The sequence below is a fragment of the Chiloscyllium plagiosum genome, unplaced genomic scaffold (genome assembly GCF_037043375.1).
Source record: "Chiloscyllium plagiosum isolate Xiang-an unplaced genomic scaffold, Cpla_swu_hap1 HiC_scaffold_2, whole genome shotgun sequence".
In the NCBI taxonomy this organism is placed as follows: Eukaryota; Metazoa; Chordata; class Chondrichthyes; order Orectolobiformes; family Hemiscylliidae; genus Chiloscyllium; species Chiloscyllium plagiosum.
In genome coordinates this window covers 59595909-59616034 of record NW_028270140.1, presented here as the reverse complement: position 1 = coordinate 59616034, position 20126 = coordinate 59595909, and the positions used below count along the sequence as shown (strand labels likewise).

Sequence of the window (20126 nt, the reverse complement as noted above, 5' to 3'; positions counted from 1 at the left end):
ATGGAGCCACTGCCCTTTTGGGTGGTTCAATGGCTAGGACTGCTGCCTCATAACGCTTGGGACTTGGGTTCAATTCTACCCTTGGGTGATTGTCTGTGTGGAGTTTGCACATTCTGCACATGTCTGTATGTATTTCCTCCAGGTATTCCAGTTCCCTTCCACAGTCCAAAAATGTACAGGTTAGATAAGACCATAAGACATAGGAGCAGAAGTAAGGCCATTCGGCCCATCGAGTCCACTCCGCCATTCAATCATGGCTGATAGGCATTTCAACTCCACTTACCCGCATTCTCCCCGTAACCCTTAATTCCTTGTGATATCAAGAATTTATCAATTTCTGCCTTGAAGACATTTAGCGTCCCAGCCTCCACTGCACTCTGTGGGAATGAATTCCACAGGCCCACCACTCTCTGGCTGAATAAATGTCTCCGCATTTCTGTTCTGAATTTACCCCCTCTAATTCTAAGGCTGTGTCCACGGGTCCTAGTCTCCTCGCCTAACGGAAACAATTTCCTAGCGTCCACCCTCTCCAAGCCATGTATTATCTTGTAAGTTTCTATTAGATCTCCCCTTAATCTTCTAAACTCCAATGAATACAATCCCAGGATCCTCAGCCGTTCCTCATATGTTAGACGTACCATTCCAGGGATCATCCGTGTGAATCTTCGCTGGACACGCTCCAGTGCCAGTATGTCCTTCCTGAGGTGTGTGGACCAAAACCGGACACAGTACTCCAAATGGGGCCTAACCAGAGCTTTATAAAGTCTCAGTAGCACAACTGTGCTTTTATATTCCAACCCTCTTGAGATAATTGACGACATTGCATTCGCTTTCTTAATCACGGACTCAACCTGCATGTTTATCTTTAGAGAATCCTCAACTAGCACTCCCAGATTTAGATTACTGTTAGATTAGATTAGATTACTTACAGAGATCCCTCTGTACTTTGGCTTTACGAATTTTCTCACTGTTTAGAAAGTAATCCATGCTTCTATTCTTTTTTCCAAAAGTGCAAGACCTCGCATTTGCTCACATTGAATTCCATCAGCCATTTCCTGGACCACTCCTCCAAACTATCTAGATCCTTCTACAGCCTCCCCACTTCCTCAGTACTACCTGCCTGTCCACCTAACTTTGTATCATCGGCAAACTTCGCTAGAATGCCCCCAGTCCCTTCATCCAGATCATTAATATATAATGTGAACAGCTGCGGCCCCAACACTTAACCCTGCGGGACACCGCTTGTCACTGGCTGCCATTCCGAAAAAGAACCTTTTATCCCAACTCTCTGCCTTCTGTCAGACAGCCAATCCTCAATCCATACCAGTAGCTCACCTCGAACACCATGGGCCCTCACTTTGCTCAGCAGCCTCCCGTGTGGCACCTTATCAAAGGCCTTTTGGAAGTCTAGGTAGACCACATCCACTGGGTTTCCCCGGTCTAACCTACTTGTCACCTCTTCAAAGAACTCCAACAAGTTTGTCAGGCACGACCTCCCCTTACTAAATCCATGTTGACTTGTTCTAATCCGACCCTGCTCTTCCAAGAATTTAGAAACCTCATCCTTAATGATAGATTCTAGAATTTTACCAACTGAGGTTAGGCTAATTGGCCTATAATTTTCCATCTTTTGCCTTGATCCATTCTTGAACAAGGGGGTTACAACAGTGATCTTCCAATCATCCGGGACTTTCCCTGACTCCAGTGACTTTTGAAAGATCTCGACCAATGCCTCCGCTATTCCCTCAGCCACCTTCCTCAGAACTCTAGGATGTAACCCATCAGGGCCAGGAGATTTATCAATTTTAAGACCTTTTAGCTTTTCTAGCACTATCTCTTTTGTAATGGCAACCATACTCAACTCAGCCCCCTGACTCCCTGGGATATTACTCATGTCTTCCACTGTGAAGACTGACGCAAAGTACTTATTAAGTTCTCCTGCTATTTCCTTATCTCCCATCACTAGGCTTCCTGCATCAGTTTGAAGTGGCCCAATGTCTACTCTTGCCTGTCGTTTGTTTCTTATGTATTGAAAGAAACTTTTACTATCATTTCTAATATTACTGGCTAGCCTACCTTCATATTTGATCCTCTCCTTCCTTATTTCTCTCTTTGTTATCCTCTGTTTGTTTTTGTAGCCTTCCCAATCTTCTGATTTCCCAGTGCTCTTGGCCACTTTATAGGCTCTCTCTTTTTCTTTGATAGATTTCCTGACTTCCTTTGTCAGCCATGGCTGTCTAATCCCTCCCTGATAATCTTTCTCTTCTTGGGGATGAACCTCTATACAGTGTCATCAATTTTACCCACAAACTCCTGCCATTTTTGCTCTACTGTCTTCCCTGCTAGGCTCTGCTTCCAGTCTATTTTCGTCAGTTCCTCTCTCATGCCCTCATAATTACCTTTATTTAACTGTAACACCATTACATCCGATTTTGCCTTCTCTCTTTTCAAACTGCAGACTGAACTCTACCATATTATGATCGCTGCTTCCTCAGTGTTCCCTTACTTTAAGATTTTTTATAAAGTCTGGTTCATTACATAGCACTAGGTCCAGAATAGCCTGCTCCCTTGTGGGCTCCATGACAAGCTGTTCCAAAAAGCCATCCTGTAAGCATTCCATGAATTCCCTTTCTTTGGATCCACTGGCAACATTATTTACCCAGTCCACCTGCATATTGAAGTCTCCCATGATCACTGTGACCTTGCCTTTCTGACATGCCTTCTCTATTTCCCGGTACATGTTGCGCCCCTGGTCCTGACCACTGTTAGGGGGTCTGTACATAACTCCCACTATGGGTTTTTTGCCTTTGTGGTTCCTCAATTCCACCCACATAGACTCCACATCATCCGACGCTATGTCATTCAGCACCATAGATTTAATTTTGTTCTTAACTAACAAGGCAACCCCGCCCCCTCTGCCCACCTCCCTGTCTTTTCGATAAGTTGAAAACCCTTGGATGTTTAACTGCCAGTCCTGACCCCCCATGTTACCACGTCTCTGTGATGCCTACCACATCATAATCATTCACGATGATCTGTGCCATTAGTTCGTCTGCTTTGTTATGAATGCTACGAGCATTCAGGTAAAGTGCCTTAATGTTAACTTTCTTATCATTAGAGATATTGTAAGTCATAAGATGTCCTACGTTATCCTTCCTTTTTGCTGCATTCCCAGTCTGTCTCAAGTTTAAATCTGCCTGCACATATGCTATCCTGCTGCTTATCTTTCCATTTAACTCCATACTCCCTGTCGCTTTCACTTTCCCTTCCCCCCAACTCAGAAGTTTAAAGTCCTACTGACCACCATATTTATCCTTTTCGCTAGAACATTGGTACCTGATCGGTTCAGGTGGAGACCGTCCCAATGGTACAGATCCCCCCGGTTCCAAAACTGATGCCAATGCCCCATGAAGTGGAATCTCTCTTTCCCACACCAATCCCTTAGCCACGTGTTTACTTCCCTAATTTTCTTATCCCTATGCCAATTGGCACGTGGCTCGGGTAGTAATCCAGAGATTATGACCCTTGAGGACCTGTACTTCAATTTCCTTCCTAGTGCTCGATAATCCCCAAACAGGTCCTCCACCCTAGCTTTGCCTATGTTGTTAGTCCCAATGTGGACCACAACAACTGGATCCTCCCCCTCCCGCTCCAATATTCTTTCAAGCCGGTCAGTGATGTCCCGAACCCTGGCACCGGGTAGGCAACACACCATGCGAGACTCCCGATCCGGCTTGCAATGGATACTATCTGTCCCCCTAATTATAGAATCCCCTATAACAACTACATGTCTTTTTGCTCCCCTTTCTTGAATGGCCTTCTGCACCATGGTGCCGTGGTCAGCTGGCTCATCCTGTCCAGAGCCCTTTTCCTCATCAGTACAAGGAGCAGGAATCTCATACCTGTTGGACAAGGTCAAGGGCTGAGGCTCCTGCATTCCTGAACTCAGGTTCCCCCTACCTGCCTCACTTACAGTCACACTCTGACGTCCCTGATCACTAACTGGATGTGAATTACTTAATCTCCCAGATGTGACTGCCTCCTGAAACAAAGTGTCCAGGTAACTCTCCCCCTGGCCATGCTAAATTATCCAGGGATGTGCAGGCTAGGTAGATTAGTAATGGGTTACAGAGATTGGGTTGGGGAATGGGTCTGGATGGGATGCTTTTCAGAGGGTTGGTGTGGATTTGACGGGCTGAATGGCCTGTATTCACACTGTAGGGAATTCTATGAGTGGTAGTATTTGCAAGAAAGAAGCAAAGCATTGATCCATAGTTTTTTCTTTTATCTTTCTTCTTTCATGGGATGTAGGCATCGCTGGTCAGGCCAGTCAGCTTTGCCCATTCCTAAAGCCCTTGAGCTGAGTGGCCCGCTATGGTCACACCAGAGGGTAGTTAAGAGTCATCCACTTTGCTGCAGGTTTGAAGTCACATGTATCAGGTAAAGATTGCAGAATAGCATTAGTGACCCAGTTGGACTGTTTTCTACAATTGATGATAGTTTTATGGTAAAATAGATTAGTTTTAAATTCCAGATTTATTAAGTGAATTCGAAGACTCCTGCTGTGGTGGGATTTGAATCCATGTGAACAAAACATCCATCTGGACTTTGGATTACTGATCTAGTGACATTGCCATTACACTACCATCTCTCACAGTGTTAATACCAGGATGAAGTACAGCTCTGTTTGAAAGCAAATATATATTTGCTTTCAGATATGTGAAAGATATATGATATAGACTGGCTGTTGAGGGGAAATGGAGGACAAAGTTTATGATCTAAAACTGAACTGTACAGAAGCCTGTAAAGTGCCGAATCAGAAGCTGTTGCTCCAACTTACACTGCAACAGATTGAGGAAACAAATGTGAGTGTGACAGCAAGGTGGTGAATCAAAATAACAAAACAATTAAAAGGTTGCTGTCATGCTCGAGTCCTGACTATAGGTATTTCACAAAGCATCAAGTCAATGTGTGTTTAGTCTCACCAATATAGAGGAAAGCAACAAATGCAGTATACTACAGTGGAAAAAGTAAATTATTGCTTTACCTGGGGAAACTTTTCAGGACCTTGGTCAATGAGAAGTGAAAGGCAGGTGTTAGATGTTGCGACAGGAAAAGATGTTGGGTGATTGAGTAGGCCAGGGTATCCCAGAAGAAACAGTCCCTTTAGAATGCTGACAGGAGAGGAGGAAACATGTTTAATAGTGGCATTGTGGTGGAAATGGCAAGGGATGATCTTTTTAAATGTGGAGGCTACTGAAGTGAAAAAGGGGATCCATATCACAGGTTGGTATAGGCATCACTTGTAATAATTTGAAAGTTGAAGATTTAGGTGATGTAAATGAGGTGCATAGTAAAGTAGATAATAGAGTAGATGAAGAGAAATTATTTCTCTTGGTGGGGAAATCCAGAACACAGGTGCACACTTGAAAACATTAGCACAATTTTTCCAAGAGGGAAGTGTGGATTAATGTTTTCACATAATGGATAGTGGAAATCAAGAACACTGTACTCCAAAAGCTCCACACTCTAGTTTTATTGAGTCTAGTTTTATTGAAAATATATAAAATAAACAATAGATTTTTTTAAAGGTGTGATGTTATGGTATCAAGGCTATTAGATGGAATTAAACTGCAGATCTGCTATTGTCTAACTGAGTGAAGGAACGGGCTCAATTGATTGAATGGACTACAGCTGTTCCCATTTTCCTATAGCAGCAACTTGCAGTCAAATGTATGTATCACATTTTAAATAAAATATAACAGTCTTTTGACATGGAGCCAAAATATCTGAAAATCAAAATGACTTTATCAACTATATTCATGAAAGATCTGTCTTTTGAGGCAACATTTGAGATGACACAATTGGTCTCTGAATTAACTAATCTAACTATTGCTATTTAATTATTTAATATCAATTAAAAGTTATGTACTTTGAGAAACACAAATGCATCCTGATTAAGCAGGTCAAAGCACTGTTATTAGATGGTATAACGTTACTGTTCTAAGACTGTTGATATTGTCGAAACATAAATGGACTTGGTGTGGATGTGTGGGGGAGTAAGGGGTGGTGATTGAGTGTGGAGCTGTCAGGAACATTTGCTGCTTTGCAAGCCTAGAAAGCTCTGCTTCCTGACATTTGAAAGTGCTGCCTACCATATTTAATTAGTAATTTGAAGTAGCTCAGAGCTAGTGTTCCAATGCTCTGAACATTTAGTTATCTGAAGGATGATATTTTAAATGAGAGTGCAAGAGGAGACTGATGACTGATGGGATTAGTTAAAACGAACCAGATCTTTTTCATACTTACATCTGTTAATCCTATCCACAGGAATTCCAATTCTCATGCAGCTTGCTGCCTCTGGGCTTTCCGGCAGTGGCAGATCCTCACAGTTTGGCAACTGAAGCTGCATAAGAATGAGTGGGTTTGATCTTGCAATAATGTATTCTGTTCTACACAGATCATTTTCCAAAACTTCGCATTCATCTCGGCATAATTCCCGTGGTTTGGGATGACGGGAACTGTCATCGCAGAGGGGGAACACGAAGTGACAAAAAGATGGAATGGCAAATTGTGAGCACTGATCTGAGAGATGGGTGGAAGTACCAATCATAGTAAATGCAGCTGAAATGAAAAGCACAATAGTTGATTTATAAATCATTACTATATAAAACAAATATTTATCAAAGGCACTATTACAATAAATCACTTGTCCCAGTTTTATACATTCCTTACTTAATTTGATTAAAATAATTCTAGCTACAACTTATATTTTAAGTAATGAATGTGTATAATGTTAACCTTCAAATTGAAAATTTTAATGACGCACCAAAATATGTGGAAAATGTTTGGAATTTAGTTCTAAATCCCAGAGTTCTTTAATGAATATTAAAAGAAAGCATAAAGCACACACCTGCATATACAGGATTTTATTTTTACATATTACAATTTAGCATGTGTTCCACCCAATGGAATCCTTAGTTAAAATATAAATAGTGACTTTGAAGTTGAATACAAAATTGGCTGAATATCACTATTTGGTCACCAAATTGTTCTATTTTATTAATGTTAGAAACCTTAACACCAATGATCTTAAGCTACAATTCATTTTGTTTTGACACCACAGATTTTGTTTTGATCCTGGCAGAAAGTAAAATAAAAATTATTTTACAGCAAACTAGCTCTGAATTCTTACCTACCTTTGTTGAAAATTTGCATGGTAGGTGCATATTACAAACAGATCAATTCTATTGAAATGTACTGCAATATAATCACTGTTACCTAAGAGATTCAGTAGCTTCATGTTCAGCAACTTTAGATTTTTGTTCTCTGAAATGCTACAATTTCACACATTTAAGTTTAATTTCTGCATTCTTTATGTCACAAACAACCTAAATATCTACTGAACAGAAATTACTTCACTTTGCCACATGGGGTCTCTATACCACAAGAAGCAAATATGAAGTTTGACGAGATACAAGGGCCCCTTTATTCATACTGGCTGTGAACTTGAAAATCCTACACATTTGTGAATTTCAAATACGGGAAGTTGAATAAATCAAGAAAACAACATCTTTAATAAACTTATTGAAGAAAAGTAATCTGAGAATGCTGGAAATATTTAGAACTTCAGGAAGTATTTGAGGATAGAGGAATAAGGGAATAAGGTTAACATCTTAGATCAGTGTATGACCTGATTTCCAGTATCTGTAGTAGTTTGCTTTTGTAAAATTAATCTGAAATTAGAAGGAAAACTCTCAATGAGCTATATGTCTCGATTTAAGAATTAACTTGGAATCCCATCTCACTACATGTATTTGAAATATATTTCTCTGGTATTAATTTAAGGGTTCTCAGTCAACTCAAATGGTGACAAATAAAGTTCTGCATCTTCACAAATATTGCAGCAGCAATGAGAGTAATGGCAGTTGTAATGATGCTACAGTATCATTAGTAAATTCTCACTCAGGATCTACAGACTGGGGAGGATGTGCAGGGATAACGTGATACTGGCAGAGAAGGAAAATTACTGTAGAAATGGAAATTAATGAAAGACTGAAACAAAGAAAGGAAATAAAGTAAAGAAAGACAATTACATTTTATCTATTAATTTTATAAAGCAATTTCAGACATAATGGGAACAAATGAAAAGCTGAGGTTATGCAAACATTAAATCTCCTTATAGGTCAGAAAATCTGGCTTGAGTAGGGACCTTGTAATTGTATTAACTTCAAAGCAAAAATTTGATCTTTTAGGACTCCTCCAACAATTTATTGTTTGTGAACATGAATCATATTTTTTCAGAATTTTGATGGTAAATGTGATGCAACAATCATATACATAATATTATATTTTTCTTGTCAGTGTACTGCAAAAATAATATTTGACTTTGACAATAACAATACACACAACAGCAGATTGGCAGCCTGTTTCACACTATGCTCTTTTTTTTAAAGACTGACATTAAAAAGTTAAAAAAAAGCAACTGTTAATTTGCTTTTGTTTTAATCTCGCCCATGGTTCCCTCATGCAGCACACATAAACATGTTTGTTGCAAATACAGGAATCAATAGTTTAGTCACAGAAAATTGCACAATCTACACTGAAAAAGACAGAGATACTGCTCTTGATCAAAATCTTAGTAGACAGAAAGTCAAATCCAGAGACAGATATTATCACAAGGATACAGCATATATAGCTATAAGAGGTAAACACAAAACTTGGGTAATTCTGATGGTGTTTTGTGTGAACTTTTAAATTGGGCAGCTCATCTTCAAAGAACCAAAGATTAAAGGAACTTTTACTTTATGAGCTGGCACTAATAAAGGTGTGTTGGATTTGTTTTAAAATAGATGACCAAGACATTCTAACATAATTTAAATGCATTTAAACAACCAATAATTGTTTGGTGCTTAAAGTGCAGAATAATCATGAAAAAATGTTGACTCTTTCTTTGAACATGTTGAAACTCAGTTTCTGTGGCATGCATAATTATATAAATATACATTTAAAATATTAAATCAAACAATTTGTCTATACATATTCAAATGACACAACGAGGAGGTTGTCATGCAAAACCAAATGAAATTTTTAAAAAGACTTTGTTCCCTTTTCAGTAAGAATAGTACAAACATTTATTGCTCTTCTGCCTACCAGTAATACGGTTTTCAATTTCTCCCTGCATTTGGAGGGAATCCACATAAATGCTTTGATTTCCAATGAATCGAGCACATGCAATTCCTCTGTATGGCTGACAGAATCCATCTTCATTGCCTTCATCACTGCAAAGGCATAATTGAATTTGTTGCAGTTAAAACCTACCATGTTCGGGATATCAAAAAGATAAATGACTGGATTTATTTTTGTCTTACTGTATCTGGTTTTGGGCATCTTTGAGAGCAACACACCCCTGCCCCACCAGTGAGACATATTGCCAGATTAAACAGTTAACTGACAGTCCTCTTGACCAGTTAATCCTGGGGCAGAGATTTCCTAATCCTACCTGAAGCCACTGAAGTCAAAGACTGCAGCCAATGTGAGCAGCAGCGATCTGTGAAAGTTTTAAGCTGCAAGCTAAGTAGCAGTGCCGAAGACTTACACCAGAGAAAAGATATGACTTAATTTGGGGAAGAGGAGGAATTTACAGGTCAGTGTCATTGGGAGTCAAAAGCAAGGACAGGGGTGTGGCTTTCTCAGTTGTGGACTCAGGAAAAATGTACATGTTGGTGGAAAAGAGAGCTGAATTAAAGCTGCTTTTACTCCATACAAGAACCATGCTAGGTTGCAATTCTTAATGTGAGGGTTGTGCATAGCCAGCTATAAGCAGAGAAACCCACATGTTACTGAGGCTTCCTGTGAGCCACAGTTAACAAAAATGGCATGCCTATTTTCAGTTTGCACTGTTTGTTTAAGACCTGTGTGTCAATAACTAACAGTGCAGCACATATGCAGTGTAAATTGAAAATAATTTTAGTAATGTTATTACTGAGAGCCAAAATTCATATAAGCTACCAGTATAATAGTGATCAAATGTGTGCCAAAGTCAAGGATGTGATTTCTCCCCTTGAGGTTTACTGAATATCAGTCATTTATGAGAGGATATTATCATTTGTCAGATAGAAGATGATATGAGAAGTCTCAAAATAGTTCCAAACCTGGGCATTTCCTTGAGGTAACTGTACTTGAGGTAGAAAGGGAACAGCAAAATGTAAATAAAAAGTATCAATTGTATAATCTTGTGACCGTTATTACTAATTTTGAAGTACCTCAGAAAAATGTTTCACACTTATCAGGAACAACTTTTGGGAAGATTCAAGGTCAATATTAAGCTACACAAATAGAAAGAGAAAATGCTGTAAGTTGCACAACATATCAATTGATTATTTGCTTAGGGTTAAGAGGAGTCAAGTCTAGAAAAGTGGTTATTGTTGATAGGAAGACCAGTTTGCAGAAAATTCTGAACGGACATTATTTTCTAAGCAGTCTCATGCAAACCATTGTGCTGTTGAGGTCATTGGTTCTGGAGATAAACTGGAACAGAAGTTCTCAAGGGCCACGGAGAGGCCCCAGGATTGGGTACATGAGGTTTCCTAAATTAGCATGAGGTCACAAAGATGGCATAGAAAGTGACAAATGGATGACGGGGTGTGAGGGGTAAAGACTTAAAATGTGACAAAACCACTGGGATAAACTGCCAGAAAATAAAAGTGAGTCTTTTAACCAACCCACATAAGCACCTTGTGGTCACTTATGTTTTACTTCTGGGGTGACAGGCCAAACATCTTCCTTCATTTCCCTGGAGCAAACATAGCACAAAGTAGCAATTTATACTCAGTTGGTCATTGAACTACCTGTCTCAATAGCAAAAAGCTGAACCCTAGTATTTGCAATTTTTCTTCTAATTTGTTCAGAGATTATGGGCAATGTCTCAAAGCATGATTAATTCCCCATTCCTTGTTGCCTTTCAAAGGATGTAGGCCTTGTGGTGATACCACTCTTGCTAACATATACCAATCCAGCAACAATGACGAAGCTATGACACATTATAAGTCAGGATGATGTGACTGAAGCATAAAATTTATGGATGATGGTATTCCCATCATTTTACTACTTATTTTCATATTTGGCATCAGTGGTTGTCGGGCTGGGAAGCATTTTTTGAACTAAGCACGTGAGTTGCTGCAGTTCACTGGATAGGAAGTACATGCCATTTCAGCAGTGGTGACATCCAAGAAAATTGCTTTGTTTTAGATGGTGTTTAGCTTTGAGCAGACCCAGGTTAAATGGTGAATCATAAGTCTGACAAGCCCTGTAGAAAGATGATTGAGACACTTCCAGGCATCAAGAAGTGAACTAATCATCACACAATACTCTGGTGCTATTCTGCTCCTGTAGCCTTAATGTGGATATGGTTGGCTCACTTTGTCAAAAAAAATTAATCATGCAGTGAAACAAAGTGCCATGAAAATCTGGGGCCACCTCCACGCGCATCTAAGGAGTAGTCGGATGGCTGGAAACTATAAATAATGATGTAGTTGGAAAATGCAAATGCAACTTTAAAATTTAGCAAACCGCTTTTAGAAAATAAACTTCATCTTGTTTTTATTTTCATGAAGGTTATATCTGCAATTTAACACTATGATAATTACATACAGGGAAACAAAATACCAGAACAGGTGACAATAAAGCTTTCAATCTGCACAATCACCAGGGTCACTGACCTGACAGCACTGGCACCTCCACATCATGGCAACTACAGTATATAAGACTTTGGCCACGTTTGGAGTACTGTGCCCAGTTCTGGTTACTGCACTATAGGAAGGACGTGGAGGTTTTGGAGAGGGTGTAAAAGAGGTTTATCAGGATGTTGCCTGGATTGGAGTTGTTATGGACCAGACCAGACCCCTCTCAAAATAGTTTAAGAAGGTAGCCAATATAGTAATATCACATAAACATACCCCCTGGCAAAAAGATAAATTCAGACACAGATTCTTACAGGCAGTTCTCTAATTCAGAAAGAAACAAGATCAAGAGAGATTTCAGAGAAAGTAGAAGTTAGGGATCATTTACTGAAGCTCCAACTCTTCTGAGACCCAATCAGGTCCTGACTGCTACAGCTAAAGAAACTGGAAAGCCTGATCTGTGAGAACTGGCCACTCCCCTTTTATTATTACAACTTTTTAAAAAAAATAAAATCTAAAGCACTCCTAAATTATTGACTTAAGCCGCCTTCAGTAGCCACTTCGGCACCTCTGCCTTTGCAATCTCTCTTCAAAAAAAAACCCAGAACAAAATAACCTCTTTAAAGTGACAGCATTGTCACAGAGTGTATTAGCTATAAGGAGAGACAAACTTAGATTGTTTTCATTAAAGCTTTGGAGGCTGAGGGGTGGCCAGATGGAAATATATAAAATGATGAGCGCCATGGTATGGTATAGAGGTGGACATTCGGAGTCTCTTTCCCAGGATGGAAATATCAAAGGACATTGGCTACTGCAGAAAATGTATAGTATTTACACAAAACATAAACTATTTGACTGGGGTAACAGAAACAAACTTCAAAAGATCACCTGACCAAGTTTGTAGGTAGAAAAATTACTGGTTTTGAATTTTTTTAGATTAGATTAGATTACAGTGTGGAAACAGGCCCTTCAGCCCAACAAGTCCACACCGACCCGCCGAAGCGCAACCCACCCATACCCCTACATTTACCTCTTACCTAACACTATGGGCAATTTAGCATGGCCAATTGACCTGACCTGCACATCTTTGGACTGTGGGAGGAAGCCGGAGCACCCGGAGGAAACCCACGCAGACATGGGGAGAACGTGCAAACTCCACACAGTCAGTCGCCTGAGTCGGGAATTGAACCCGGGCCTCTGGCGCTGTGAGGCATCATAGAGATTCTTTCACAAGGGCAACAGCATTTACCCTCTCTTTCTAGTCTCTTGAAACCTTCTCAGCAAATTTTGTGGATTGAAAACCCACAAGAAGAGATCAGTATTCAAAGTTTAAGAGCCTTATAAGGCAAAGCCAGAACGTATGCCTCTGTCTCCAGGCAAAGAGAATTCAACCATCCATAACTGATCTTGGAAGAAACTTCAATGTTAACAGTTTGTATGGATTTGGAACATCTGTAATTCTTTTTCCCTGAATTTAACTCTTACTTGGTCAAAATACTTTTAAGACAATAGTGTGAAATTTTAATTTGTTCTCCTGAGGCTCGGAGGTTATGTGTGCAGTGTGTGCATTAATACCTTTTGCTAAAAATCTTCACTTGATTGAGTTTTTCTTTCCAAAACACTTGTTATTTATTTGTTAATTTAAGGAACCTGGTTGACTTGTTCATAAAAGCCTAAAGTTCTGAGGAAGGGTCAATGGACATGAAACGTTAACTCTGATTTCTCTCCACAGAAGCTGCCAGACCTGCTGAGCTTTTCCAGCAATTTCGGTTTTTTTTCCTGATTTACAGCATCCACAGTTCCTTTAGCTCACTGGTGCACGTCTCTAAGCATGCCCACTTTAAAGAAGTTCTGTTCCTCTCTCTGACAGGATTTCCATTTCAATCTTTTTTCTTGTCCACTGTCATTAATTTCACTGTCACACCTGGTGTTTGACCAAGTATCCATCCCTGACCTGCCTCAGTGATGTTCAATTCTCCTGGTGAGTCTGCCACCTTTCCAGCTCTAATGGTGGCCAAGATCATAGACCACCTATAACCAGCTGCTCAAGCTGTAGCCAATGCCAGTTACTTTCCCCTCAGCCACTTTGTTGTCTACAAGGTAGAGGGGATAACACTGAAATCCAGCTGGAGGATTTCAACTAAAGGGTGACAGGCAGAGGATCAGTTTACTCAAGACATCTGTGCAGCAGCCTCCTGCTAACTGTGCCTCTTTTCCAGGAATTCCCAATTGCCACCAAAGAGTTTGCCATTGGATAAAAACTGGCTGTGTGGTATAGGTACAAGAGGACAATAGATTGAGGGTGAGAATGAGTTTTGTCTATTCAGAAAGTGTTGTGAGATACCTGGAGAGAAAGGAATTAGTTGATCTGGAAAGTATGTTGTGATATGCAGGAGAATGTACTGTGAAGCTTAATGCCTGGCAGTATCACACGACTCACACGTCATACCCTCCTGAGATCCAGGAACCACAGCGAATCATCTCTAGGTTAGAGTGATCAAACGTCTACTGCTGACTTCCTTGATCACTTGCAACTATTCTTGCTTGATCGGAGATGTAGTTCTCTTCCTCTCACCCTTGAGAGAGCTCACCTTTCTGCTGCTTTCCAGATCACCTTGCAGGACCTGGGGCAGAGACAGGCGGTCTTCCCTGTACTCCTCTCCATTCCTGTGGCTGATGCAGCCTGGACAATCCAAATTCTAGTGAACCATGGTGTGCTCCTTTATTATTTGAAATCCTTGCTGTGACAGAATGGACAAGCCATCCTCACAACAATCTCGGGAAACCCAGAGTTGGCAGGATAACTAGATTAGAGCTGAAAATGTGTTGCTGGAAAAGCGCAGCAGGTCAGGCAGCATCCAAGGAGCAGGAGAATCGACATTTCGGGCATGAGCCCTTCTTCAGGAACGTCGATTCTCCTGCTCCTTGGATGCTGCCTGACCTGCTGCGCTTTTCCAGCAACACATTTTCAGCTCTGATCTCCAGCATCTGCAATCCTCACTTTCTCCTAGAATAACTGGATTACTCTGCTAAAGGGCTAGTGGTGAGCTGTTCAGGGAGTTGTGTTCCAAACATGAACAAGTCCTTGATGCAACAGTGAAGATCAAGTACAGGTGGAAATTTTCTAGTGAATGGCAGAACCCTTAGGAGTGCTAATATGCAGAAGGATCTGAGTGTGCAGGTCCACAGTTACTGAAGGTGGCAGCACAGGTATGTAAGGTAGTCAAAAAAGGATGCTTGCCTTCATTGGAAGGGGCATTGAGTATAAGGATAGACAAGTTATGCTGCAGCTTTATAGAATTTTAGTTAGGCCACAGTTGGAATATTGTGTACAGCTCCAGTCACAACACTACCAGAAGGATGTGGATGCTTTGGAGAGGTTACAGAAATGTTTTACCAGGATGTTGCCTGGTATGGGGGATTTTAGCTATGAAGAGAGGTTGGATAGACTGTATTTGTTTTCACTGGAATGCAGGACTTTGAGGGGTGACCTGATAGAAGTTTATAAGGTTGTGAATGGCATGGATAGCGTGGAAAGTATGAGGCTTTTCCCAATTACTAGGGGAAATTGAGGACTGCAGATGTTGGAGAGTCAGAGTTGATAAAGCATGGTGCTGGAAAAAACACAGCAGGTCAGGCAGCAAGGAGGAGCAAGAGAGTCGGGTATAATCGTTCTTCAGACCTGACTGACCTGCTGTGCTTTTTCCCGTGCCATGCTTTATCAACTCAATTATTAGGAGACATAAGTTCAAGGTGCAGGGGTGGGGGTGGAGTTTAAAAGAAATGTGCAAGGTAAGTTTTTCACACAAATGGTGGTGAGTACCTGAAATGTGTTGCCAGAGGAGGTGGTGGGAGCAGACACAAGAGCAGCATTCAAGAAACACCTGGACAAGTGCTTGAATAGGAAGGAAATTGAGGGATAGGGATACTGTAAGTGAAAACAGTTTTAGTATGGAAAGGCAAAATGTGTTGGCGCAAGCTTAGAGGGCTAAAGTGCCCGTTCCTGTGCTGTATTGTTCTTTGATACTGAAGTTGATAAGATCCAGAACTCAAGAAGACAGTTCATTATCAGCTTCTCAAGAGCAATTTGAGGTGGGCAAAAAGTGCTGACCTTACTCGGACACTCACATCTCATGAGTTAATAATTTAAAAAATAATTAAGCTGCCCCAATATTTTGATTCCCAAGTTAACATGAATTGTGTAACACAGTGGTTCCACCATTAATCCATCTGGAACTCCTCTTTTCACCTTCTGCCAAAATGATAGCTATCCTTTACCACATCTCTGCTTTCTGAGTTCTGGCTAGCTATCCACACTGTTACTTGTTCCTGGACTCTGGATGCTCTAATCTGATAACTGTTCATGAACTGTATGATGTGGTATCTTATGGTAGGCCTTTTGAAAATCCGATAAATTTTCATTACCATACCTGACACTTTCTGTTACTCTCGCAATGAATTGGTCAAGGAAGACTTAGGGTCATAAAGTCATAGAGATGTACAGCATCTTTACACAAAACAGACCCTTCGGTCCAACTCGTCCATGCCGACCAGATATCCCAACCTAATCTAGCCCCATTTGCCAGCACTTGACCCATATCCATCTAAACCTTTCTTATTCATATATCCATCCAGATGCCTTTTAAAAGTTGCAATTGTACCAGCCCCCACCACTTCCACTGGCAGCTCATTCCATACCCGCATCACCCTCTGCATGAAAAATTGTCCCTTAGGTTCCTTTTAAATCTTTTCCCTCTCACCCTAAACCTATGCCCTCTAGTTCTGGACTCCCCCACCCTTGTCTATTTACCGTATCCATGCTCCTCATGATTTTATAAACCTCTATAAGTTCACTCCTCAGCCTCTGACACTCCAGGGAAAACAACCCCAGCCTATTCAGCGTCTCCCTGTAGCTAAAATCTTCCAAATCCGGCAACATCCTTGTAAATCTTTTTTGAACCCTTTCAAGTTTCACAGCAGCCTTCTGATAGGAAGGAGACCAGAATTGCATGCAATATTCCAAATGCGGCCCAACTAATGTCCTGTACAGCTGCAACATGACCTCCCAATTCATATACTCAAATTTCTGACCAATAAAGGAAAGCATACCAAACGCCTTCTTCATGATCCTATCTACCTGCAACTCCACTTTCAAGGAACTATCATTCCAGCAATGCACATCAGCCAGGTGTCTCTTTGTTCAGCAATACTCCCCAGGACCTTACCATAAACTGTGTAAGTCCTGCTCTGAATTACTTTCCCAAAGTGCAGCACCTCCCATTTATCTAAATTAAACTCCATCTATCACTCCTCAATCTACTGGCCTATCTAATCATGATCCCATTGTAATCTGTGGTAGCCTTCTTCGATGTTCATTACACCTCACATTTTGGTGTCATCTGCAAACTTACCAGAATCTCACAATTGTTCCGGTGCAAATGGAGTGTCTGCACTGGCTATCCAATAAGAATTATGACTTGTCACCTCTTGTTTGCACACTACCTCACACATTGCTTTCCTAATACAGTAATCATCTGTTGAAAACCTCAATTGACTCTGACTGAATCACACTTCTAGGCATTACATTCCAGCACAACCCACCTGTTGCGTGAAAATGATCTTTTTCATCTTGCATTTGCTACATTTGCAAATCATTTTAAATCTGTGCCTTCTATTTTTTTGAGAGGGGGAACAGTTTTTTTCATAATTATTTTATCGAGACCTCTTGTGATTTTAAAATCTTCAGTCACATCTCCTCCCAGCCTCCTTCTCTCCAAGGAGAACAGCCCAAAAATCTCCAGTCTATCCTTGTAACTGATGTTTCTCATCCCTGGAACCATTCTTGTAAATCTATTCTTGTCTGAAATGTATGCTGATCAGCATTAGATTAATGGTTTTGAGATATTTTTCATGTTCTCTTTGGTTCAGCTTCCATAATTTTTCCTACCTCTGATGCTGAGCTAATTGAGCTTTACCTGCTACTCGATAATTCTTTGACATTATAACTTCTCTACTGAATTATTGAATATATCCAGCAATAACTGTGCCAAATAGAAACAAAGAAAATTTCACCTTTCAAGCCTGTATTCAATGTGTCATGGCTGATAAAAAAACAATTTCAGCATCTCACTCCCGCTTTCTCTCCTTGATTCCTTTAGCCACAAGAGCCATGTTTTGAATAAATGTAATGAACTGGCCCCAAAAACTTTCTGTGGGAGGTAATTTCACAGTTGCACAACTCTGAATGAAGAAATTCTTCTTCATTTCAGTCCTGAACAGCTTACCCCTTAGATCGTGACTCCTAGTTCCAGATTTCCCCAATATTAGGAACATCCTTCCTCCATTTAGCCTGTTCCTTCCTATCAGGATTTTACATATTTCTATAAGGTCCCCCCTTATTCTTCTAAATTCCAGTGAGTACAAACTCAGTTGATCCAATCTGTCTTCATATGTCAGTCCTGCCTTCCCAGGAATCAGTCTGGTGAACCTTCACTGGACTCCCTCAATAGCAAGAATGTTTTTCCTCAGACTAGGAGACCAAAACTGCACACAATACTCCAGGCATGGCCTCACTAAGGCCCTGTATAAATGCAGCAAGGCATCCCTACTCTTGTACCAAAATCCTCTTGCTAAGGAAGGATGGTGTGCCATTAGTTTTCCTCACCGCCTGCTGCATCTGCATGCCAACCTTCAGCGACTGATCCACCAAAACACTCAGACCTTGTTGCATCGCACTTTTTCCTAAACTGCCACCATTCACGTAATAATCTGCCTTCCTGTTTTTGCCACTAAAGTGAATAACCTCACATTTATCCACATTATATTGTATTTGCCAAACATCTACCCTCTTAGTCAGCCTGTCCAAGTCTGCTTGCAACCTCTTAGCATCCTCCTCACAGCACACATTGCCACCGAGCTTAGTGTCTCTACAAACTTGGAGATATTACATCAATTCCTTCGTTCAAATCGTTACTGTATATTGTGAACAGCTGGAATTCCAGCACTCAACCTTACAGTACCCACTCATCACAGTCTACCACTCTGAAAAGGACCAATTTATTCCAAATCTTTGCTTCCTGCCTGCCAACCATGTCAATGCATTATCTCCAATACCTCCAATACCATGAGCTTTAATTTTGCTTACTATTCTCCTGTCAAATACATTTTGAAAATCCAGATGCACAACAACTACTGATTCACTCTTGTATGCTTTACTGGTCATATCCTCAAAAACTTCCAGAAGATTTGTCAAACATGATTTCTCTTTAGCGAATCTATACTGACTTGGACCAATCCTGCCACTGCTTTCCAAGTGCTCAATTATTACATCCTTAATAATTGACTCCAGCATTTTCCCCACCACTGATGTCAGGGTAGCTATCTTATAATTCCCAGTTTTCTCTCACCCTGCTTTTTCAAAAAGTGGAGTTACGTTAGCTACCCTCCAGTCCATTGGGACCCTTCCATAATCTAGAAGATGCAGAAGATCAGGCTCTGGACTTATTGGGTTAACCCGATCAATTTCCACAATATCATTTCCTGACTAATAAAGATTTCTTTCAGTTCCTCCATCATGCTTGACCCTCTGTCTCCTCCCATTTCTGGAAGTTTATCTGTGTCCTTGTCGTGAAGACAGATCCAAGATATTTGTTCAACTAGTCTGCTATCTCCTTGTTGTCCATTATGAATTCACCTGATTCTAGCAGTAAGGGAATTATATTTATCTTCACCAGTGTTTTAATCTCCACAAATCTGTGGAAGCTTTTGCAGTCAATTTTTCATTTTCTGCAAGGTTACACATGTATTCTATTTTTGCATTCTGAATTAAAACTTTTGTCTGCTTCTGATGAGTTTTACATTTATCCCAGTCTTCTGGTTTTGTGCTTTTTTCTGGCCCACTTATATGCTTTCTCTTTGGCTTTAGCACTATCCCTAATTTCCCTTGTTAGCCATGCTTGAGTCACCTTCCTTGTGCCAGACAGGGATTTTAAATTGTTGAGGTTCATCCGTATATTTTTTAAATGTCTGCCTTTGCCTCCCTTAAGAATCCTTGGCCAGCTTATACTAGCCATTGCATATCTCAGATGATCAAAGGAGAAAGTGAGGACTGCAGATACTGGAGGTCAGATTCGAAAGGTGTGGTGCTGGAAAAGCACAGCAGGTCACGCAGCATCCGAGGAGCAGGGGAATCGACGTTTCGGGCATTGGCCCTTCATCAGGAAGGTGCGGGGTGGAAGGGGGCTGAGAGATAAATAGGAGGGTGGGATTGGGGTTGAAGTAGCTGGTAAGGTGATAGGTAGATGCAGTGAGGGGTGATGGTGATAGTTTGGAGGGAAGGATGGAGTGGATAAGTGGGAAGGAAGATGGACAGGAAGGACAGTTCAAGAGGGTGGTGCCAAGTTGGAGGGTTGGACCTGGGATGAGGTGGGGGGAGGGGAGATGAGG

At 40.8% G+C, this 20126-nt stretch overlaps 1 protein-coding gene and 1 long non-coding RNA gene across 6 annotated transcripts in view; one reads left to right on the top strand and one right to left on the bottom strand.

Annotated features, from left to right (window-relative positions):
• Positions 1 to 20126, bottom strand: part of ror2 (receptor tyrosine kinase-like orphan receptor 2) — a 403971-nt gene that overhangs the window by 30998 nt on the left and 352847 nt on the right. For all 5 annotated transcript variants that reach the window (XM_043714204.2, XM_043714214.2, XM_043714195.2 and 2 more), the window contains 2 exons: positions 9154 to 9281; positions 6310 to 6624 (listed from right to left, as the gene is read on the bottom strand). In XM_043714204.2, the coding sequence (XP_043570139.1) occupies positions 6310 to 6624; positions 9154 to 9281 (443 nt within the window). The remainder of the gene's footprint in view (positions 1 to 6309; positions 6625 to 9153; positions 9282 to 20126) is intronic.
• Positions 9602 to 20126, top strand: part of LOC148151903 (uncharacterized) — a 35574-nt gene continuing 25049 nt past the window's right edge. Inside the window, exon 1 of the long non-coding RNA XR_015760376.1 lies at positions 9602 to 9646. This is a non-coding gene — a long non-coding RNA (uncharacterized LOC148151903). The remainder of the gene's footprint in view (positions 9647 to 20126) is intronic.